Consider the following 25,306-nt stretch of genomic DNA (forward strand, 5'->3'; position numbering starts at 1 on the left):
TCTCCATTTGGCGGGTTTCTTAGTGTAGAAGATGAAGTCCGTTTCAAGGCCTCCAGGTGTTAGACTGAAGATGGCTGTTATTAGTGTCTCTGGATGTTCTTTGAGGAGTTTGTGTTTGAAGTTTTTAGCTGCATGTTTTGGAGAGGCTTCATGGAAATGTAATGCAGTATGTGATGGGAGCAGTATCTTTCCATGACAGTGTTGCGATGGGACACATTAGTGTGTAGTCCTACTGTAGTTTTGGCCGTCTAGAGCCCTTCCAAGGGCAGGTGATCCTCTGAGATAGCTTACTGTTGCAACAGTGGGCCATTCAGTGGAAGAGTGGTAGGCACTTCTTTGAAAGAGTAAGGTGTCAGTGTCAGAGGCATGTTGGATGGAAGTAAAGAAGAAGATTTGGTAGGATCCTTATGAAGTAGAGGGGGCCTTAAATGCTGAAGAGCGCAGGTGAGCCTGCTTATTGTTCCAGAGTTTTTATTAGTCATGGTATCTAGGAGCTGAGGTTTGTGGTAGGTTTGTAGGCTAGTCTGCCGGAGAGGTCTACGTAATTTGAGGGCGTAATGTACACACAAAGCATGGGTAAAGTATTAGAGTAAACATGGACTAGCAGACATCAGAAAAGCAGGGTTACTACTGCGTACTCGAGGTAGGATAGGCAGAAATCACAGTGCAGGCAAAAGGTAACAGCATCGACATGAAACCACAGTGTATGCACAGATAACCAGTATTGGCATAAGGTAGGTAAAAATCATCTTATAGGTATGAACAGTATGTGCATAGAAATGCAATAATAACAATTGCAAGAGCATCTCAGACGGTGCATTCAGAACAACGCATTGAATTAAATTCCAAGAGCATAATTCAACAAGCCTTGCATAACTGATTGTGAGACGAGTAGTGTGAATTTTAAGGGGTGGGAAAAGTGACACTAAACATAATCATTCAAAATCAAAAGAGACTAGCTAGGTTTAAGCAGGAAAGACTCAAAAGGAGTACGTATGTCAAGGGAAACCAGTAGGTTTTATTTGAAGGCCCTCACCCACCAACCTAGTTGGTGGCATGCTTCATCATCGGGCCCCACCGCAGTGGCACCTAACGTGCCCCGGGTGTGCTTCGACGCCAGGTTACTGCGGAGCTGGTATAATTGCTGAGTGTGCAATGTGGTGAGTATGAAGGTGAAAATCTAAAAAGCCATACAGAAATCCCAGCACCCGAGGGTAAAAAACTATTTTAATAAAACTGGGTATCTGTTGGCGCGTTAAAAAGGCAGACGGACACAATGGAGTATGGATTATGACCTCCAGTGTCCTGTGTGGTCTACATGTTTCAGCCTGGCCTTTCTTAATTTGAAACAGGCTTTCCTCAGGACCAAGTGAGTATGTGTGGGGGTATTTAAAATAAATTACAGTGAGTGTGTTTCAGGTTCTATGTGTAGCACACACTAAGGTGCTATATGGGTGAGAAGGGGGTTCCCTCTCGCTTTGCTACATATAACATAGAGGGGGAGACATACAGACGTACAGGGTAGAGTCATATTAGCATATTGTTGCAAAAAAACACAGTCGTCATTCCACCGTCTTGTAAGGTGAGTGAGCGAACTATACATGGCTAAAGTGTGGTCTTGTCAGTGGCAAGACTCAAGTGAAGGTTATCTAGAAGCCGGTTGTAGTGGTGATCTAGAAAACGAACATATCAATGTGAGGTCCAGGTAAGTGAAAGAAAAACAATTATTATCCTCACACAGTGTTTAGCTGATCAAAGCCTCCTTGGGTCGCCTGGCAGAGAAAGAGACCCTAAAAGAAGGTGGTATTGGTTTTATATAATTATCCGACCTGTAAGGGAAAACCTCAACACCTTACCCCAACAGTAGCTGTAGTGCGCAGCCTCATTTACTCACGAAACTGTCGATCTAGTTCCTACTGAGGAACTAAGCCAAAGGATACAGATCTTGGTGAAAAATGCCCGGGACGCAGAACACATCTCAAAACAGGAGGCCGACTACCTGTGCTGCAAAAATGCAAGAATCCCATACTTCTACATCCTTCCAAAGATACACAAAGGAGTAACCCCACCACCGGGAAGACCTATTGTGTCTGGGAACCAATCACTCCTAGAGCCCCTGTACCTACAGACCAATGGCACAAGCATGGGGAGCGTTTTCGCTCCCAGCATAGCTGGTCTTTACGTAGCCCATTTCGAAAAGACACACATACAATCTGTGAATAATCCCTACGCAACTAACATCAATGTATGGCGTCGATATATCGACGACATTCTGGTAATCTGGGAAGGAAATCAGGAATCCCTGGATCAATTCCTCATGTGGCTCAATACTCGTGACAACTACCTGAGGTTTACCTGCACTAGCAGTGCTTCTGAATTAGCCTTCCTGGACCTCACCATCAAAGCAGGTATGGACGGCTTGACAACCACAACTTACCACAAACCCACATCAAGGAACTCACTTTTGAGGTTCGACAGCTTCCACCCTAGACCTCTACGGGAAAATCTCCCTTATGGTCAATTTTTACGACTGAGACGCAACTGCAGCCGAATTCAGGACTACAAACAACAATCAGCCACTTTAATCCATAAATTGGAAGACAGGGGATACCCCACCAGGATTCTGAACACCACCTGCAAGAGGGCTCGAAACCAAAATAGGGAGTCTCTGCTTGAGGCAACAACAAGGCCCCCTGAAGAACCCACTTTGACATGCGTCACCACTTATAATACCGTGTCTAATCAGGTCTCCAACATAATCACCAAGAACTGGAAGATTATCAATTCAGGCAACCGAAACTGGGAAAAACCCAGATTCGCATACAAAAGGGCTAAGAATCTGAAAGACTCTCTAGTACACACCAGACCCAGACCGAACTGTGCCACTAATGACAACACCATCCTCAATGCTTGGGGTTTACCAAAACTTACGGGACACCAACCGTGCAATAATTGCAGCGTGTGCCACCTTACATCCCCCTCAAAGACCCTGGACCTAGAACCGGGCAAGGTATGGACACAACGCCAGTTTACCAACTGCAATTCCTCTAACCTGGTGTACCTCATGACATGCAGGTGTGGCCTACGGTACGTGGGTATGACTACCCGGAAGGTACGGACAAGAATGACTGAACATCGTAGCACCATCCGATGTGGTAAAAACATTAGTAGACTTACTGACCATTTCTTGTCCCACAATCACACCCCCAATGATTTCGCTTGGACCGTGATTGAGCAATTCCCCATAACTGAAAACAATGAAAGTTTTCTCTTCCAAAAAGAACAACGTTGGATTTATCGTCTATCCACCCATACTGAGGGACTTAACGATTCCATACCTTGGAATTCGCTTAACAATCAATAACTGAGTCTTCCTTTTCCTCTCTGTGCATAGCCCACACTCAATGACTGAGACTTCCTTCCTCTCCATTTTTGTGCATAAACTAATCCTTCTCACATTAGTATAATATTCCTTTGCCTCCTTCAAGTGTCAATATCATTTTTGACATCCTTTGCCCCTCATAAAAGGTTTCAATACATACTAGCGCTACCATGAGCGCTAACACACCCTTCGACGCATGCGCGGCACCTTCCACGCATGCGCGGTAGCCTCGAACTACCCGCACATGCGCAGAGAGGCATTACCAGTAGGCGCACGCGCCGGACAGGGACTGCTACTCTCTTAACGCATGCGCAGAGCGCGCGTGACATGGCGCTTTCAGCGCGGCTACCCCTCCCTCTGTTTCTACCTTAACCCAGGTGTAACCAATGACTGAACCTATAAATAAACAGGCTCGGCCAGCCCTCATTCACATCCGGGCGCCGCAGAAGGATTACAGGTCCAGGGAGGAACTAGATCGACAGTTTCGTGAGTAAATGAGGCTGCGCACTACAGCTACTGTTGGGGTAAGGTGTTGAGGTTTTCCCTTACAGGTCGGATAATTATATAAAACCAATACCACCTTCTTTTAGGGTCTCTTTCTCTGCCAGGCGACCCAAGGAGGCTTTGATCAGCTAAACACTGTGTGAGGATAATAATTGTTTTTCTTTCACTTACCTGGACCTCACATTGATATGTTCGTTTTCTAGATCACCACTACAACCGGCTTCTAGATAACCTTCACTTGAGTCTTGCCACTGACAAGACCACACTTTAGCCATGTATAGTTCGCTCACTCACCTTACAAGACGGTGGAATGACGACTGTGTTTTTTTGCAACAATATGCTAATATGACTCTACCCTGTACGTCTGTATGTCTCCCCCTCTATGTTATATGTAGCAAAGCGAGAGGGAACCCCCTTCTCACCCATATAGCACCTTAGTGTGTGCTACACATAGAACCTGAAACACACTCACTGTAATTTATTTTAAATACCCCCACACATACTCACTTGGTCCTGAGGAAAGCCTGTTTCAAATTAAGAAAGGCCAGGCTGAAACATGTAGACCACACAGGACACTGGAGGTCATAATCCATACTCCATTGTGTCCGTCTGCCTTTTTAACGCGCCAACAGATACCCAGTTTTATTAAAATAGTTTTTTACCCTCGGGTGCTGGGATTTCTGTATGGCTTTTTAGATTTTCACCTTCATACTCACCACATTGCACACTCAGCAATTATACCAGCTCCGCAGTAACCTGGCGTCGAAGCACACCCGGGGCACGTTAGGTGCCACTGCGGTGGGGCCCGATGATGAAGCATGCCACCAACTAGGTTGGTGGGTGAGGGCCTTCAAATAAAACCTACTGGTTTCCCTTGACATACGTACTCCTTTTGAGTCTTTCCTGCTTAAACCTAGCTAGTCTCTTTTGATTTTGAATATATAAAAACGGGGATCCAGACTAGCTTACCTAGTCCTCCCTCTCTCCTTTGATTTAGTGACTAAACATAATCAGCCCGTGAGCAGAATCTAACAGGCACCTACTAGCACATAGCATAACAGGCAGCACAGTCCTGAAAAAGTGGGGCTCCCGGCAGTGAGACAAGACATTGGGGAATAAAGAGACTGGTAGATTATATGTAGATGGCGCAGCCACTGTAGTAAGAGCCGAACAAGGGGCTGATGCCCTTAGTAAGACCTCGATGAAGAAGCATTGTCTGTGGGAGGGGTGAGTAACGGGCTGGGTCAAGATCCGGGTAGAGATGGGAAGCCAGGGCTCTCTTCCAGATGGTCGCCTCCTTTGTGGTTCCCAGAAGGAGGCTTTCAGGTGGAGGAGAGTCCTCTTTCAGTTTCAGGCAACACTAATGTCATACTGCAGGGGGGGCAGAAAGAGAAGTATGAGCAAATGAACAAAATAAAAGTGTACCATGGAGAGAGGAGGTGACAACATGCCGAGTTCAGGCAGCCAAGACTCCAAGCCGCTGCAGGGCGGTCAAGGAAAAATAATGTGCACCCATATACACGCCTCCCAGACTCGGTGGAGGAGGCTGGTCTCGATTGGCCCCCTTCCCTGCCTCAGCTGGTCAGATTAACCCTGGTCAGGTAGACAGTTGCTCTAGTCTGAGTACACTGCACTCACCAGTGTAATCCCCATTGGGTGAACAGGGGTTCTGGTCAGAGCGCAAAGAGGAGTGGGAAGGCTGATCTCACGGTTCCTGATCCCAGTCTCATGTCATACCAACACGCACAGCCGTTGTGCTTTGATTGCTTGGGCACGACCATGATCATTGTGTACCCTCAGGATGCCTTATCCTATCGAGGGGCTCCCCTGTGTTACTCCCCATTCATCAGTTGTCCCCTTTTGACCCTCATCGTGGCAGACCAACTGACTTCTCTACACCTGGCCCCTCCCAAAGACATCTTGACACCAGGTAGTAGCGAGAGAGATTGACCATGTTAAAGTAACGTTTCCAAGACAGTTTGGAAGCGTGTGAAAGACTGCATGACTCCATTGTGTTTTGAGACCTGTGGATGAACTTCCCAAATGACTTCTAAGATCTACTTGTTTATGTTAACCTTTTAATTGAAACTTGCTACATATCTCCAGCTGCTGCCCCAAGGCCCAGACTAAGTGTGACTTTGACTGCGTGCGGCCTTGTATGCAGGAGGCGGGACTGGTTATCTTCCATCCGGAAGAATAGGACAATCAGGGTGGCCCGGAGGGTGGAGGGAGGCTGGCACCACGGAGTCTGCAGGGTATAATCCACTGACCTTTTGGGTACCAGTGGCACTGCATTAGGGAGCTTAGTGCGCATGTGTGCAAGAGCATCATGTAGTGGTGCAGGGTGAGTGTTTTGGAGTGATAGCCTGCGGACTGCCTGTAATTAATTACACTGGCCAGAGGTGTCACTTTATATGTTGATTTCATGCGAGAAGTTGAATACATTTGACATTGGGTTTATCTCATTGTTCTGGGCCGCGGTGCTGCTAAAAAGTAGTCTATTTTTTATGTATGTACATATCTTCGATATCATTGTGACCCGGAGAGTTCTCTATAACCTTGGGGACTGTATTATCAGGATTGCTAGTGTGGGCCCAGGGTGGACTACATGTTGTACCACATAAGGGTGCTCTCTCTATGGGGGGGGAGGGGGGGCGTGGGGGGTATATTAGGAATAGTCCACAGTATGCATACAATGGAAGTCATAACAATACGAGTGAGCTTAGTACTGCTAGTAATATTTACAAATGTGTTTTATGCCCTAAAGTATATGATGTGCATGTTATAATGATTGCATATGTGTGTTGAATACAACCGTTTTTACATGCATCCTGTGTGAAGTCTCTCATGTGACGCTCAGTGTGTTTCTTGAGTGTGACTGCTGTGCCTTTGCTTTACACATTGCCTCCGAATTACGCCTGAGTGCTCAGTGCCAAGCTACCCAAGGGTGAGCACAGGTTGTGCAGGGAGTGTAATCACCAGGGAGTGGTAGGTACTGCCTGGCTGGGGGCATCCCTTCAGCCAACCAGAAAGTGGTAGTTCCAACAGAAGGGATGCCCCCAGCATGGCCATTTCAAATAACGATAAGTAAACCATTTCTAAATCTGTTCTAAGAGTCAGTAAAACTCATAAATTGGGTTTATTACTAAGGAAAAATGTTTTTAGTTGGTTATATTTGCACAATTTTAGCGATTCACAGGGTTTGCGTCCGCTAAAATTGTTTTGTACTTTTGGCACTCATAAGTCAGTTTTCTGCTTTTTTTCTTCATTTTCCCCATTTAATAGTCCCTCGCTTTGGGAGCTTAGTCAGATCTTTTTCATACTTTACAGTATATAAGGCAGAACAATAAATTATATATTTCTATTTGCTCCAGTCAATGTTTAAAAACATTGTAGATTTGCAGCAAAAGTACATTTAACGTATATAACATTAATTTCCTTGTGTCTTTGGTGGGCATTCCTATACTATACATAGGATACATATGTTCAAATATCACCTGAAATATAAGCTCTTATCAAAGACTACTACGAATGGAACATAAAGGTAAGGCAAACATTGATATACAATACCATTTGACATGTTGTGATGTACTTGTTTCCTGCTTTAAAATATGGTTTAAAATTGCTGATATAATACATTTTCAAAGTAGGGTGTTTTTGATCATTAGAAAAGGGATATTTACCTTCAGTGCTGTTAGACATTAGTGGTGTTTCAGAGCCGATGAAATTATTTTTCTTCATTTTTATGTCAATGATTATATCTGATGATGTTACTGTAACCTGGGATTGTGGCAAACTAACAGTGACATTTTGTGGTGATTTCAAACTCTGTAAGAAACAGAGACAATTTAACAAAATTATATTTAAAAACATTTATTTGTTTATAATTGAGGAATCATTAACACACAGCGAGCCCGCATTATGACTGTTCTGGGTTTAACCCATACAAACATAATCAAACTCCAATAACTTATTGAAAGCTGAAAAGAAATGATGCCCTCAAGTTTTAATGATCATGCATTTGAGATGGCAGGTCAGTAAAGGATTAGTTTACTTTATGACACAGAATATCTCACAATGGCTGATAAATGAATACAATATGTACTTTAAACATTATTATTCACTGGTATTCTATCCCATTGACTACAGGAGCTAATTTTTAAATTCACATATAAATAACTAGGTAAAAGCACACATACACACAGGTTTAATCACTTAAATTATACTGCTAGGCAAATAAGTATTCCAACAACAGCTCTTAAGAGGGCTTCATCGTCACAAGTCACTTTTAATTTACCAATAGAACAAGAGTATACTTCGGAATCACCAAATGAGACTTTAAGGGACATATCTACAAGCCCCTATGCCCACAGGAACATCACTTTTTAAGACGTTCCTGTGGCGATAGGGGCTTTGCCTTATTTACAAGGCGGCGTTAAGCCACTTAACATGGCTTAACACCACCTTGTAAATAAGGCACCCTTTTCACGCTATACTTAGCCAGAAAGGGGTAGGCAATGGGTGGTGCGGTGGGTGTTCAACCACAAGACTCATCGATTTTGATGCTGTCCCATATTTACATGGGTGGCGTAAATATGAGGCTGCGCCAAAATTAATTTCTTGATACTTGAGAAGCTACTACTGGTTTTACCTAAATGCACCAGGTCCTTAGTGTAGGTTTCTAAGAACCATGGGGCGTAGCTATGAGCCCCTTTGCATCGCTCTTGCACTACGCAACATGGTGCAAGAATGGCGCATATGAAAAATTAGATTTATGATGCCACCCAAGGCCACTGTGCGTGACTTCATAAATCTTGAGTAATGTAATGCAGTGCAAATCACGTTGTTGCATCATTTATTTATTTATTTTGAAGCTTATAGAGCGCGCGGCTACCTCTGGCGGGGGTGTCCCGGCGCTAAGATTACAGGAATATCACCAGAGAGGGTTGCCTAGTTCAAGTCCATCTGAGAAGAGAAATCAAGGGATACAGAAGCTTTAATTAGTGTTTAGTAAACAGCCAGGTTTTTAGTTTGCGTCGAAAGACTTGCTCAGATTCGATGAACCTAAGGTCAAGAGGTAGGCTGTTCCAGAGCTTGGCAGCTGTGACGGTGAAAGTTCTGCCGCCACTTCGGGTAAGCCTGAATCTGGGGACATTCAGTAAGCGAAGGCTGTTAGATCTCAGATGTCTTACAGAAGATGATATCTTGAGTCGTTTGCTCAGATAGGCCGGGCCAATTCCATGAATTGCCCGGAATGCAAGGATCAAGGTTTTGAAATCAATGCGTCGGGCTATGGGAAGCCAGTGTAGCTCATCCCGATATGCTCTGACCGAGTTGCAGGCAGGGATATTTCCAATAAGCCTTGCTGCTGCGTTCTGAATGATTTGCAAACGGTCTATAAGATATTGGGGGGCGCCGGCATATAAGCTATTGGCATAATCAAGATGTGCCGTGATAAGTGCCTGGACAACCGTTTTGCGGGATGTCTGGGGGAGGTAGGGAAAAATCTTCCTGATCATACGCAGCTTATTAAAACAGGCCCCCGCAACTTTATTGACCTGGGCTTTACCGGACAAGGAATTATCAAATACGAAGCCAAGGTTGCGGGCGGACTGCACTGGTATGGGTGGAGGGTTCAGGACAGTAGGCCACCATAGGGTTGCAGGGGGAGTCAATTTCTGGCTAAAAAAGAGAACCTCAGTTTTGTCAGTGTTTAGGGCAAGGTGATTGGCAGCCATCCGTGCGCAGATATTGCCAAGGCAGTTTCTGAAGTTGGTGAAGAGGGAGTCAGAATGGTCTCTGAATGAAAAAACAAGCTGAGTATCATCAGCATATGAGACCACCCTGACCCCCCATGACTCTACTACCTTGGCAAGCGGGGCCAAGTAAGCGTTGAACAATAATGGGCTTAAGGCATTCTAGGCAGGGTGCGTTTCTATAGAAATAGTGTGAGTGTTCCTATGCAACATGCTCCGCTTTTGACACATTTCCATATTTACAAGAACACCTAAACGTGGGAATGGGCCAAAAAGGTATCATTCCCCAAGAATGACGTAATGATGAGAAATATCTTTATTTCTCCTAGTTTTTTTTCTCTTTCTATGTGCGCTGCATTCTGCACCTCACATAGAAAGAGGAAAAAGCCTCTCAGGATTGTGTTTGTGCAGGAAGGTGCCCCTTCGTACACAAAAATAATTCTGCATGCAGGGACCGCTGCACCATGCTGCAAGGGTGCCTGCATTGGTGCTAGGCAGTCCATTGTGCACCAGCACAGGGGAAAGGACAGGCATGCAGCGTATTGCCTTAAATACGGCACATTCTTGCCCTTTCCAAGTGATACAGTGGAGCAAGGTGACTTGTTAAGCTTCTCTGTGCCACTTTTTCATGTATATGGCTCATGTATCTCTCTAGCCAAGGAGCTCTCATGGTCCAGTCCCAACTGGTCAGCTGGATCCTTTATAGAAGGGCATGAACTTCTGCCTTTGTCTCCCTGTAGCAACAACAGGCCAACCAGTTGCTGCTTTGAAGGTAGTTTATGTCCCTGGGAACCATCTGGAGTCTGAAATTCTTCAGTCTTCTTTCCCCAGCAGTTTGGAATCTTCTTTTTCTTGAAACCGAGGAATGTTCTGTTGAGCTAGCGGTAAGTGCCATTCTAATTCTGCACAGTATGCAGTGATTGGCTAATTCCCTACACCCTGTTTGCCATGGAAAACCACCTACTTTTGCAGCCGTTTATTTCTCTCTTTCCTGTAAACCATCGCAGATTCCCTCATCAAGATGTCCTAGTCTTCTTCTCTTTGCAGGATACTTCTTCCTTTTCAAGCACACCCATTCTGAAATTAGGGAACTTCGGGGCATATTAGCAAGGTCCTGCAATAATTATCGCTCAGCGCTTTCAGCGCGAGGATAATTATCGCAGGTTAACGCTGGATTCTATTGCGGAGATAGCGTGCTATCAGCAATGCTTATCTCCCAAGCCATAGGAATTTATGCATTAGCTGGAAAACAGTGTGCTTATCGCTGGAAATCCAGCGATTATCACACTGCAACCAGCGAAAACTTGCTGATAGGCAGGGTGATCTTAGCCATGTAATCCACCTCCCATTGCATTACATGGTTAAGTCAGGTCACAAGCAGGCGTTAGGAAAGTAGCGTTAACTGTGGTTAGCGCTACTTCTATTAACGCTCTGCCTGTTTGCGTGCAGCTTGATAATTGGAGAAATGTCGGTTAGAGACATTTCTCAAGTTATTTTGGCACGGAAGGCCCACTTTGCATCTCATTCGAGATGCAAAGCTGGGCATTGTTGAAAGGGGCGCTAAATCAGCAAAACACGCAATAGCGTGTCTTAGCTGATAAGGCAAAATTATCGCAGATTGATAAGGCAAAATTATTGCAGTTTTTTGGCAAAAAACGGCTGAAAAAGCGGCAATAATTTCGTTTCGCCATCTTGGTAATATGCCCCTCTTATTTTTCTATTGGAACTGGCTACTTTCTTGCTGGGAGCACAGATGAATGTCTGAGGAGGCCCTGGGATTTAATAGTGCCAATTTCTAGTATCCTCATTTGGGATCTCAACAATCTTAAAAGGAAGAGACATTGCAGAAATTCTTTATGTCGCTCTCTATTCCTACTATGTGGTCTCTTGTTGACACCACTTTAACTTTCCTGCTTCCAGACCAGTACCTTTGACCTCCAGGCTAGTTGTCGGCACACATTCCTGTGTGTTGACTATGGTCTCTAGCATGGCTATCAGGTGGCTCACTGGTTAGAGCGGCATACTCTGACGCAGAGATCAGGCCTGGGACCAGGGTTCAAGTCTCGACGCGGCAGGGTTTTGGGCTAAATGTCTGCAGACTCAATAATTCTCACCTTGATGCCTACTCTAATCATGGGTCCCACGCTGCAACTCTGGGCAATAGCTTGCTTAATCTCCACAACGGCCCCAACAACACTGGGATGCCTGGCTTCACCTTGGGGGTGCCCAGGAGGGGCATCTCACAGGGAGAGCCAGGAAGGGTTCCACAGCGTTATACAGTGCCGGGACGCCCCGTTGCTGGGGCAGCTGTGCGCTTTACAAGTTTACTACTTTTTACTCAAAGGAGATGCTCTTTCCTCCAAGTTCTGAAACTGCCTCTTATTGCTTCTCTATTCTACCCCTGATCATTTGGCTTGGACATGGATGTTTACCTGAGGCTTTGCTTATCTTCTATTTATTTCAGTGCCATGGCATCAATATTTTGTTTTTGTTCTCTTTATTAAAACTGAAAATATACATTATAAATTCACAAACTTAGCTGTTCTAGGAAAATGTAGCTTGGCCGACAATCTGATAATTAACGTTTGGCAACTGTTGTTAGTTTTAATTTTATCAACACGCCACTTCCAAATGGATACCGAATCGTATTAAATGAATATCAATATACTTAAAATGATCAATATATTGCACAAAAGAGTGATGAATTGACAGATGATTTATACATTACGAAAACTAAAAAGGTACACGTCTTTATTAACTAGAAACAATGTGAAACAGTTTTTAGCCAAGGTCTATAAAAATTACGAGTGGGCGATGAATTCCGCTACAATGGCGGAGTTCACATAGTTTTGCCTACTCCGCACAGAGTTCCGAAAAACTTTGCGTAGCGGAGCAGAGTTTTACCTCCCATGCGGCTCGCCAATGTTAAGTTCGCGAGCGTGAAAAATCACATGCTAGAGCACCTCCAGGTGAGATTTCTCAATTTGGGTGGCTGTGGCAGATTGCTATCGCTCGTGTTGAGAAGCCTGCTGCTCGCGTTGAAGAAGCTGCGTATGAGCACCATCATTTTGAATGCCCAATATTCTCCACTGGCTTTTACATATTTATAACTTTAAAAGAATTTCCCATAATAAATGCTTTGGTTGTAGGGTATAATGGATCAAGCAATCTTATTTGACCATTTTTTTAAATGTTCCTTTGGAAGCCTAAAATTACTAAAAATTAGCTATTTAAATTTGGGAATCGCTTTGAAATGACCTGCTTGTGCCTCTACATTTTTAGAGCAGCATCCCTTGTGCTGAGGCACCACTCTTACATATGCCATTTTAGATCACACTTGTAAAGCTGTTAACACAAAGGGTTCTTCTTACTTATTTTGAACTGATTGATACAGTCACTTCAATCATCGTTAGTTGGACGCCCCAACATCTCCTCAAGCAGGCAGGACTGGAGTGAGGCAATGGGGTAGGAGGGAAGAGAAAGTGAAAATGTAGGTGCCACCCATGATGCCTGACACTGAAAGGCTGCATATTACCCTGTGCATTTCATTGATGATGTAAGGGTGAATGGAATGTTTGCAGATCTAGAAGGTTTAGCGATGAAGAAGGAGAATAGGCACAGGACTAAAGACAACACAGAAAAGACAGTTCATCCTTAGGGTTTGTCCTCTTACCGAATAATTTGTATCATCCACAGTTCTTTCGGTCTCCGGAGCTGTAAAAAAGAACAATGTGTCAAGTTCATACTGTGCCGATCAGAAATGTGTTTTGTGAACGAAGGAATTATCCATGAAGTATATCAAAATAGCCCATATATTTAGTATAAACAAGCTTCCTTTACAATGTTTATTTAAATATTAGGGACCTCATTTACAAGAAACTGACGCATCAGCATTGATGCGTCTGTTTCCTTGTGTCTGCGACACCATGGTTGTGCTGTATTTACAATACAGAACTACTTGACGCAAGGATTTAACAGATGCGTCAGAAAGTTTGACTCATCTGTTGGCGCAAAAGACGCGCATTGCTGGAGTTGGTCAAAAAAATAACGCAACTCCAGCAATTTGTCAGAACACATAAGCGAGTCCCATGTAAAAAACCCTGCATCAATCCTTATGCCTGCTCGGTGTAGGCATATGGATTCTGACGCATTCAAGTCATAGAGTGATGCAGTGAAAAGTTGTACATTTTCCTGCACCTCTTGTACGTGGCTTTTTTGCATGGAACCCCTACCCTGCATTCATTGTCCCTGGTGCAGGTATATTGTGCCGCAGGACCCAATGTGTTAGTTTGTAGATATGGAGCAGTGTGGTGCTTTGTTTGCGTTGCTGCTGGTAAAAAAATGACCTAGCGGTGGCACAAGAGGCTTGTATTTAAACCCCTATGTTTTTTGTTAAGAGCTATTCATACCACGGTTCTGCTGTCTCGAAGTGCTGTAGACAGGAGGGGCTAATATAGCCCAATTTAGGCCCCAAGTAAGACTTGTACAGTCCTCAAAAGATGCAAACTCTGTACACATATTTACTTTTACTGTGCAGTAACACCCCACCAGTACTGTAAATCCAGCATTTGCAAAGCGCACAGCTACCCGCAGGCATCCCGGCGCTGGGGGCCGTTAGGAAGATTAAGCGAGCTATTGCTCAGAGTCACATGGTGCTGGGCAAACCCCTGCCGCCGGAGCCAGGGATAGAACCGTGAACCCAGCGTCCGGCGTCAGTCGCCCTGGCCGCTGCGCCACCGCTCTTCCTACTGTAAAATTATTATTTAAATCCCTCAATAAGGAATAACTGTGCAGACACACAATTACCATGCAGTATTTGTCAAGGTATTCCCTTTCTCTAGGAGTTCAATGCACAACACATTTACCACTTGCTCTGGACAGGCAAGACCTCAAGCCAGCACGACACCCAATACACAATATAAGGAATGGGACTTTAGGGCAGCCCTCTCCAGTCATTGGCATGTTTGGGTGAGCCACATCATGTTTTGGATAGATGGGCTGTCTGTCACTTTTTGATCATCACACAGCATTCACTGATGTGTAACCTTTTTTGCAACATTATATTTCAAAGTGGCGATAGGTAAAAGCAGTCCTATTATTTAATTATTTTTGGGAGGAAACATTCACCCCTAGAGTAACGATCTTTTAAAGTCTCTAGCACCCACACCATTTGAGCCACTTCTGGAGGCTAAAGAGTTATGTTGGTTGCAACCCAGCATTTCCTTAGCACATTACACCCACATGGTACTCGAGAGCTGGCCAGTGACAGGCAGTGACCCTCGACACTGGAGGGGCGTTAAGGGGACCTAGAGCCAAACAGCGTGAGGGCCAGAATATTTTCTCCTGTGTGGCTCGCCAATGGTTAGTTGCCGAGCGCAAGACATAAAAGAGAGCAGTAGACCACCTTCTGGCGACATTTCTCAATGCAGACAGTCACAGCAGGTCACTACCGCTTGGGTTGAGAAAGCTGCCGCTCATGTTGAGAAAGCTGCTGCTAGAGTACAAAATCTACTTGAGCAACCGAAGGAAGAAGCACACTCTAGTTCACCACATGGTACATTTCTGCTGATTTTTACAGCACAGGACAAAATCAGAGTGAGCAGTGCACCAAACCAAACCTCTGCCGCTCACGGATCTCTGCAGAATCTCACAGACTTTTAAGGTAACTTTGCAGAACTCCACAGAATGAAACTCTGTCGTGAGTTCTGCCCACCCCTAATTTCCATGTAAATTGCAAGGAATAGGGGAATACACTTGTGATTCAAAAGGAATTGCTATGTTGACATTGAGAATTGTAAAGACATTTGCAATTGGATTATCATATTAATACATTGTAAATTGACTATCACAGTTGCAAAGACTACCACTTCTCTCTGCGTTGATGAAAACTCTCTGATGATATACCTTTAGCTGTTTGTTCTTGTATTTGTGGGTGTAATTTTGGTTTGCCACTGTGTGTGCTTTATTGGCTATATTTGTGAGCTGAAAATAGACATATGGAACGCTTCAAAATAAATTGCTATTTGCCAGTATGTACATGCAAATTGTTTGATTAGTAGTGAGAGCTACACTTAAAAATCCACAAAATACCTCGACAAGCAAGGGCGACTTCCAAAATAACATGTTTAAAATTAGTTGATGAATTCACGTTTGGAATGCAATGAAAATTCATACATTTCCCACAAAAAAATTCAAATCACCAAATTACTCAAAATGAAACAATTGCTAGCCGTGCTAGTTGCTATTTTTTTCCTTGATCCATAGCGTGTAAATACATCATGCTTAAATTTAGAAAAAAATAAACGTTATTACTTCTGAAAGTTTATCTAGTTTCAAAATGTATGTAAAAACAAGAAATCAAAATCCTGTTATTTGTTCATTGTTGTCTAGTAGTCTTTATCTATGTGTACTATGTTACACTGATGATATTGCACATTGTACGCTGACTGATCCTGGTGGGGTTTAGCTATGTGCTTTGTTTAACCTGTTGGGTGCGTGGGACGGCACCCGGCCTTCCGACGTCACAGTGGGCGTGTGCAGAGGACGGCCGGGGGACGGCCCAAACACGCCCACTTATGAATTCCCCGGCACCGCAGCGGAATTTGAACCGCGGTCAAGGAGTTAATGTCTGTACAGTGCAGCATTGTGATCCTATGATGACTGAGCCTCTGTGGCGTCCAATGCACATAAACACATATTGACAATATTTACCCCCATCTTGAAGAGCTCTTTCCTTCCTCCTTACGTAACAGTACATTAGGACACCCCCAAATATTATCACGGATGTGATGACGGCACCGATCGTTATGAGTATCGGTGGATTCTCTGAAATGAGAACACACAGAAGTGTTAACATTGGATGTGTCATTCATCAAATGCTGAACTGCAATTAACTTTGAGTCAATGTAGCATCTATCTGACAGTCACTTGCACTCTCATGGAAAACCTAATTTCGGTGTAAACAGAAGCAATAGTCAACTTGTCAAAAGTGATGAAAAAAAAATGGCAAGTGTAGGTGCCCAGAATTTTCCTTAGTAGCCCACTGCCAATGCCACAGAATGCTTGGGTTGCCAAGGCTGCCAAGCCTTGATTTCACCCAATAACTCATAGGGAACATTAAAGGAGGAGGATTAAGTTAAAGAGCTAAACTAATGGAAAGGCAACACATTAAACACATTATACTCTCGAGAAATGTCTAACCCAATCTGAATCAGGGATTGCTATTTCTGTTGTCGGGCCGACCTCTTCTCTAAGAAAGGGAGTTCTCACGAGTTTCCAAAAACTCGCACTATCATTGCTTATAGAAGCGGAATGGAGAGCCTCCCAGGCTTCAGTCCTCAAAGTATTCTTCCGGTCTTTATGCCATTTTATATTCTTTCCTACGTCTACCAACATCCTCATTAGATCTGGGTTTTTTATGCAGTGCCTTCTTCAGGAGCGCATAGGCCCTGGTGCACCTAGAGTCAAACCAACTGCCCCCTTTTTTTTTATTCTTAAATTGCCTCGTAAGGGAGCCTTTAATTTCATTTGATATTGAAAGGAAGGATGCAAGGCAGGCTTCAGGTGGTGAATCTGCCCCATAACATGTCATTATTTCCAAGAAGCATTTGTCAACTACTCCCTTAATTATCTCTGCCTCATTTATCATAGCCCATTTTAGCGTATACCCATTAACGCTACCAATGGCTAGATTTGTGTCCAAACTCGCTTTCTTCCTCATTAATCTGTGTAGATACAGTAGGTAACTGGATGGTCACACAAAGTGGGAAGTGGTCGCTCAGTACTATATCAGAGACACTGAAAGAGTGAATTCTGTTACCACATTTGTTAGAGACAATAACATAATCTATGGTTGTAAAACAGCCCCTACCATTAATGGTTGGAGCAGGTACAGAGGATGAGGTACACAATTCGTTTGCAAACCCTAGGTCAAAATCAGCCAGCAAACTGTTAAACTGTTCCCCTAGAGAGGTATGTTTAAAATGCAGACGGCCCTCACCATCATTCTGTGCTAAACCACACCTATTGTCTTGTATAAATTCACACAAATTACAATTAAAATCCCCTAGCAAAATTATCATCAATTTATGCTTAAAGATTTTTTCCTGGGTAGACAAGACTATAGTTTCCTTAAGACAATCATTACATCTCCAGAGGGGATATTATTATATAAGTTAACAATGGCAATTGGGGTGTCACAGACAGAAACAAGTACCAGGATTTGAAAGTAAGTGTCTTTAACAGGTTCAATAACTTTTGCAAGCACCAATTTATTAGATAAATAGACACTCAAACCACCCTTTGGTCTTCCATAGAGAGCCGCAAGGGCCGGTGTATGAAATGTCCTATAACCATTCAAATGTACTGGTTCAAGGCTCCGTGTTTCCTGAAGACAGAGCAGATCCTGCGCTTGAACAAAGTCCCACCAGATTGGGTTTTCGATTTTTGATCTAATTCCCGCTATATTCCAAGATGAGATTTTAAGCATCGAAGGATCTGTCAGGGGGATAGGCAGGACGGCAGAAGTCATGGTGATAGAGTCAGTAAGTAAGAAGGGGGCTACTTGGTCAGTCCCACCCCCAGTGCCTTCTTGTAGTGTCACAACATCCCCCCTAAATTTGTCTCCCTCCAATATTGCTGGAATTACACATAGTAAATTTTCCCCACTTGCACCTGTATGTTTTCTTGTGCGGGATTCGGGAGTAAGATCTGCCTCTATACCTGGTGAGATAGATATAATGATATCTGGCTGTAGTCAGTCATTATTTCCAAACCGCTAAGAGTATCGTAATAATTAAATGTTGGAACACCATATCTTCTACCCCATAGTTCTTCCGGGTTCAAAGGTGGACAGAGAAGGGGAGGACACCTGGAAGGTTGAGGCGGGGAGTAAAAGTAGCCAAGGGGAAGAATGTTAACAAAATGTGGATCATATGTCTCTATGGCTGCTCTCTCCAGTACTGTGCTAACTAGTTGTGGCGACCGAAATGATAGAACTACGCAGTCACCCCTCAACATTTTATTGGAGGTGCCTACCCATCTCACTCTTCTAGCCATTTTGAACTCCGAGAAGAGATGATTTTTAAGTCCAATCCTGGAGGATAGGAAATAAAGAGATTTATTTCTCAGGGTCGACCAATTTTCGAAGGTATTAGGGGGAAGTTGAGGGACATTTGTCAAAACCACAGTATATGGTGTTGCTTCTGGTGGTAGATTTAGATTAAGTAGGTTAGAAGTTACCCCTGTCTCAAAATCATCCTCTGCTCTTCCATGATGGGATGGTACATAGGAAGATGCATTTGAGGCTGCTGTAACTGGGGTAGCTGACCCATTACCATTGGTTAGAGTGTCTCTTCTTAAATCTTTAAACTCAGGTTTATCAGTAGGTTTTGGGTTAGGATTTTTATGTTTGGCTGAAGCACCTTTAACTGGGGATGGGTCTTTAGGTGGAATTGACACTTTAACTGAAGCTGGGGTAGTAGTTTTGGAACAAGTGGCAGTAGGCTGAGTTAATCTAGGAGGTAGATTTCCCTCACTTGAGCTCAGCTTCTTATCTATCTTTCCCTCAATGTTAGTCAGCCTTAATTCTATGTTCTTGACTTGTAAGGTGAGAGGTTCTAAAAAAGTAATCAAAAGAGTTTCCACTCTTTCCCAGAATAGGTCGTCTTTTGTAGGATCTTCGATAATAGTTGGTGGGGGGACAGTCTCAGTTTGAACATTCTCTTTGCTCGCTCTACTCCCTTTTGACTTTTCAACTCCAGGGTTTTGTTTATGTTTAGTATTCCTTTTGCTTTTGCAGTTTTTAATAATTGTAGTTGATTGCCTTTCCCTAGAAATATGTTTTTGCTTACATCTCGCCTTCTGCCCTCTAGTCCTCACACAGGGGCTATCGCTAATATTTAGAACTGAAGTTGGACTCCCCGAGGTATCTAGCTCCTCTTTATCTGAAACATCATCGTTTAGAGGAGGGAGGGTATCACCCGTTTGATTACCATTGGTTAATAAAGGGGTCATAGATAACCTTGTAGTTGGGGGCAATAATTCAGTTATATCAGATGTTGCCCTAAACAATATCTTGTTTGTTGGCGTTGTAGCATGTGACCTAGGCAAAGCTACAAAAGAGGGGCTAACATAGAATCCTGTGAGTTAGTAGTTAACATGGAGGTATTTATATTAGGTAAAGGCGGGAGGGTACCCGGTGGGAGTGATAAACGTCTTTCTGTACTTTCAATTGCAGAAGCGACCACCCCTATTGTTTTCTGCAACATTCAATCTATTGCTGTTAAACTGGGTAAGGGGGTGTTAATAGCTGCCCTTTGTTTCCCATTATTGTTCGATTGATTCGGAGTATTCTTCCCCATTTTTAACACTAGGTGTAAATATAATTAGATAATGATACGATAGAACAATAAACAATAAAAACATACACCTCCAAATAAGAAAGATAGTACTTCACCGTAAAAACTGATACTCATATGTTAAAATATAATGATTGCTTCGAAAAAACTAAAATACATATGGTACATCTATAACTATGTAGTATGATGCAATATTTACTAAGAGACAGACCTCGACTGAAAAGAAAATACCAAGAGCAGTAGCCCGACCTGGCCACCTTCGGCCACTGAGGGCCACAGAGGGCCCGCCCTTTGCCCGGGCTTAGCCCGGCACGGCCCACGCGCGGTCCCGCGATGCGAGGGCTCTGCTCAGCTTTAAGCGCTTGGGCTCCTGAGCAATGCAGTCCCCCCCCCTCTCTCCGGCCGTGCAGGTGTGGGAAGGAGCTACGGCGGCAGGGGGGAAACACGAGACCCGAACCAGGAGCTGTGGTGGCAGAAGAAGGAGCAGCGCGGGATCAAGGAGGGCGTTTGCAGGTAAGTTTGTTATGCCCCCAAAGTCAGAGTTAGCAGAGCACCCGCTCCACCGGGGCTCTGCTCAGCTTTAAGCGCCTCCGGGCGCGGGATGATCGGTGGCGGCTTCCTGCCGCTTGGGCTCCTGGGCAATGTAGTCCCCCCCTCTCCGCGGCCGTGCAGGTGTGGGAAGGAGCTACGGCGGCGGGGGGGGGGGGGGGGGGGGGGGGGAGACCCGAGACCCCAGCCAGGAGATGTGGTGGCGGAAGAAGGAGCAGCGCGGGATCAAGGAGGGCGGTTGCAGGTAAGTTCGTTATGCCCCCAAAGTCAGAGTCAGCAGAGCACCACAAAATTGATCAAATACCAACTTCTATTAATTGGCAATGCTGAATCAGAAAGCAGTGGATGGGCGTGGTGTGCTTCCTGAATATCGACTCTAGAATATCAATGGGAAACAATATTGAGGGCAAAATATCAGAAAGAAATATCGACAGGTAAGTCGTAGGTCAACATAGGTTAAGAACTGAGGAAACAGCTCTGATGTGCAGGGGCCGGTTGTTCCAGGCTTTAGGAGCGAGGTACGAGAAGCCAGGACTGCCGGATCTGGTTCAGCATATTGTAGAGAAGGGCTGTGAGTAGGAGTTTGACTGAGTGGAGGTGTCAGTAGGTTTGTGATTATTGAGATATGTGGGGTTAATGTTGAGTATGAACACTATAAGTGGTTTTACATTGATTGATGTCTAACACCCAGTTGCTTGTCAGTATTTTCTTTATATGGACAACAGTAGGTGGTGGGCTTTTTCATTATTGTTCTCTCGTGTATGACTGAATTGGTGCTTGCAGAATGAATGTGACCATGTGACCCATGGGTCACATGGTCAGAATATTCTGGTTGATTTGTGGTGGTTCTCTGACCTGGAGCCGTGGAGAGTGTGTTCAAGGGGTTGGAGGAATAAAGATGACGGGGCACTCTCTACTGTCAGGAGTTCCTGAAAAGAACTTCACATGAAAAACTGCCTTTCATTGTAGAGTGTAATTCTGAAGCACTACCTGGGATCCTCTCAGGATTATTCTAGGAGGAGTCCCAATCTCCTCAAGTCATGCCCGACGTAGGTAGGTCAGCCTCTTTAGAAAGTGAACATCTGATCGTGCAATGGGACCCCAGAAACATAGGCCTCTGGCTATGCCAACAAGACATGCACCTCTGCTTAAAGGAACTTCCCATTTTCTAAATGGCTGCAGGTATGCGGGGTGAATGGCAAGTGGATTGAGACTCATTGGGCCATGGGAGAATCCTGGGCATTTTATTAGTAAAAAAGTGCTGGGTTGCAGTTAGAAGGAAACCTACAAAGTTCCTACTTAGGAAGTAGGGTTACCTCAGCTAATGAATTGTGGCATTTCAGGTCATCCCAGAATCTCTGAGAGAGGGAGTGCCATCTAACACTAAAATAAACGTTCACCTTTCTAAAGAAGGATGGGCAAGAATGTGTCTCATTCTCAATGGTAGCTAAGTATAGTCATTGTGTAGTAAGAGAGAATGGTAGACTCTAATGTCTACAAGCTAGAAATCAAATATTTAAGAAACATTTGGAATAGTTTTCACCAACACTCAATGTGTATTAAGGGAGAATGGTAGACTCTAATGTCTACAAGCTAGAAATCAAATATTTAAGAAACATTTGGAATCGTTTTCACCAACCCTCATTGTGTAGTAAGAGAGAATGGTAGACTCTAATGTCTACAAGCTAGAAGTCGAATATTTAACCGCATCGCTGCTGCGGTGATTTTTGCGCTGTGCGGCTGTTTTCCCTTTTCCGCGTTACATGACGAGCTCAGCTTTTTAAGAAACATTTGGAATAGTTTTCACCAACCCACATTGTGTAGTAAGAGAGAATGATAGACTCTAATGTCTACAAGCTAGATGTCAAATATTTAAGAAACATTTGGAATAGTTTTCACCAACCCACATTGTGTAGTAAGAGAGAATGATAGACTCTAATGTCTACAAGCTAGATGTCAAATATTTAAGAAACATTTGGAATAGTTTTCACCAACCCTCATTGTGTATTAAGGGAGAATGGTAGACTCTAATGTCTACAAGCTAGATGTCAAATATTTAAGAAACATTTGGAATAGTTTTCACCAACCCTCATTGTGTAGTAAGAGAGAATGGTACACTCTAATGTCTACAAGCTAGAACTCAAATATTTAAGAAACATTTGGAATAGTTTTCAACAACCCTGGTGTGTGGACAATGTTCTGTATGTGACTGCATCAGTTAATAAGCTACCGAATGGTTCTCTAAGGTGTATTGGAGCACTTTTATCCATTCCCGATGATGAACAAGAAGGTTACAGGGAGGCACTTTATAATGGAACCAACTTAAAGGGATGAGAATTTGGGTACTTAGGACCGGTTGAAAGTATTGACGCTGGGCAGTGGTGGCTAGGTCCATTCTCCATGGAAGAGACAAACATGTGAGGAGAAAGTGAAACCGGCGCACAGTGACCAATAAGCAGCAAGGAAATGAGAGTGAAGATGAAGCCAACAGCAGTAAGTAATAGGCGTGCGCTAAGCCCTATTTTTAATTCTTTTTTTTTTTAGGTAACAAAATGTCTTCTTAGCGGCAGCGGCAAAGCTGTCTCAGGTGATACCTAAAAAGTAAAGTTTCAGTTCCACTACTGACATCCTACACCATAAAACTAAGCAACAATCCTATACAGCCTAATCTATATCAACTACAGCTACTGTATTAAATGGTACTTGAGAATGATGAACAATACATACGTACATTACCTGCTTTCTTCAGCTTACATATCTTCACTGCATTTGAATTTCCGATAGACAATCTAAAAAAATAAAGAAAGGGTTGGTAGTTAAAGTACAGAATTAGGTCTCAAATTGAAGTTAATATATAGTGGTTTATAACATTTCGGTTCAAATAAAATATGTGATTGCTGGATTTGATCATTTATGGATTTCTAAATAATTCCTTGTTTTAAAGCACAACATACATCTGTTGATTCCTATTTTCAATTCACAACTGGGGAATTACTATTTCGCCTAATTGTAGTAGGTGAATCATTGATTTTAATTTTGTTGAATTTTCTGTTGTGTATGATTTTGTTCTTTTCGTGTTTAATTCAAAATATTTAATTAACAAGTTTTTGCTAGCTTTTGTCTGTGTCAACCATCAAATAACCTGGTGACAACAGGGATGGGTTAAGCATTAGAATATTGTTTGTCTTGGTACAGCTTTTTTCAGATTGACAAGAGTGCCTGCACTGCAAGCAAGATTGTTTTTGTGCAGGAAGGGGCACCTTCTCCACAAAGAGCACCCTCACTCCACCCAAGGAATGCCTCCCCGGGGCAAAGTAACGTAAAGTCAGCGACTAGCTTTTCTCCAGATCTACGAGCACTGCGACCCACACGAGGTGGACTTGCATGGCTTGGTAATTCTCATTTAGGTTTTGCCTCACCCTTGGGTTACCTCGCATGGCACAAGGGTGACACAAAGCCCATAATAAATATACCCCAAGATTAAATAATTCACCTTTGAGCAATCCTTTTACGCTAAAAGACCCATCTTTCAAATGCTGCTTGTCCAAAAATGTTTGCAACTTTTAAATTAATGTCATTGCTCACTCAACAATTTACACTTATCTCAATGACTACGCCTTCCTACTGATATTACCTTTATGAGATAATATAGGGACTTGGAATCTGAATATTTCTATTAAGTTACTTTGTATCAAATCATTTGTTTTTTCACAGTGTTTTGAAGTGTTTTTTGTCCCATGCATCATAAAATAGCAAACCACCAAAGTAAACCGTAACAAAACAGAAGTAATGATATGCCAAGAGGCCCCTCTCCAAGAACTCTGGGTCTTCTGATGGCCACTGGATTCACATGGATACTTCACATCAATAAGCTCGCCATATCGACATTGTCCAAACTCAGATTTCTGATGCGCCTGTACCCTTTCCTGGCGTTACCACACAAGGTCACCACAATCGTGCTCCTTGTTCTTTCTATACGTGACTGGATGAATGGGTATCATCTGGGGATCCATGCTACCTCAAGACTCCAGCTTTATAGTGAGACCTTGGAACACATAACAGAATTCTTAATAATCTGTCATTAATTACCAGTTTCTTTTTTCAGCAAACCACTCAGGAAACTCACTCTTCTCATCAACCATGTATGAAATATTTTGACCACACCTCTGACCATGGACTATACCCGTACAATGTTCAACTGTGCAGAGTGACAGCTATCTCAATTTAGAAATGCAAAACATTTGTTCTAGAGCACATGTGCCTGAGCCTGTTAAGTTCATTTCAACAGCAGAGGTCACAACAACAGATATCCAGAGAAAAGAAAACATGGGAAGGACACAGAAAATATGAATTTGTTTATGCTGCACTACACCAAAACAGAGGTTAGTATGATTTTCAAATGCTTCTCCAAAACACGTGTGTATGGAAATTACGCTACAGATCTTGGACATGCACTTCTCACCAATCACCAGTGCAGAAAATGGCATTTTCATGATGTGTCATGTCAACAGGATCTGGTGAACATGACGTGGGACCCAGAATAAGGCTCCCAAATAATATAAGCCTTCCACACCTTGAAACTGAGGCAGTTCATACTTTGAATAGTCTTTGCCAAAGTTGCCAAAGATGGGTTTATCCATATAGTTGCCAAAAGAGTGGGGAGTCAACATGGAAGCTGCTTTCACCACTATGAAAATAATGGATCAGGATTTGGAAAGGGCTGAAGTTTGGGAGAAAAGAAGAAATACAAAAGGGGG

General features: G+C 43.4%; 1 protein-coding gene across 1 annotated transcript in view; it reads right to left on the bottom strand.

Moving 5' to 3' along the window:
* TNFRSF25 (TNF receptor superfamily member 25) overlaps nt 1-25,306 on the bottom strand; it is a 196,310-nt gene that overhangs the window by 17,292 nt on the left and 153,712 nt on the right. The window contains exons 6-9 of the mRNA XM_086920064.1: nt 23,286-23,338; nt 16,354-16,467; nt 13,316-13,356; nt 7,570-7,714 (exon numbers count right to left, since the gene is read on the bottom strand). Of these exons, the coding sequence (XP_086776190.1) occupies nt 7,570-7,714; nt 13,316-13,356; nt 16,354-16,467; nt 23,286-23,338 (353 nt within the window). The remainder of the gene's footprint in view (nt 1-7,569; nt 7,715-13,315; nt 13,357-16,353; nt 16,468-23,285; nt 23,339-25,306) is intronic.

Source organism: Lissotriton vulgaris, chromosome 5 (assembly GCF_964263255.1).
Source record: "Lissotriton vulgaris chromosome 5, aLisVul1.2, whole genome shotgun sequence".
Lineage (NCBI taxonomy): Eukaryota > Metazoa > Chordata > Amphibia > Caudata > Salamandridae > Lissotriton > Lissotriton vulgaris.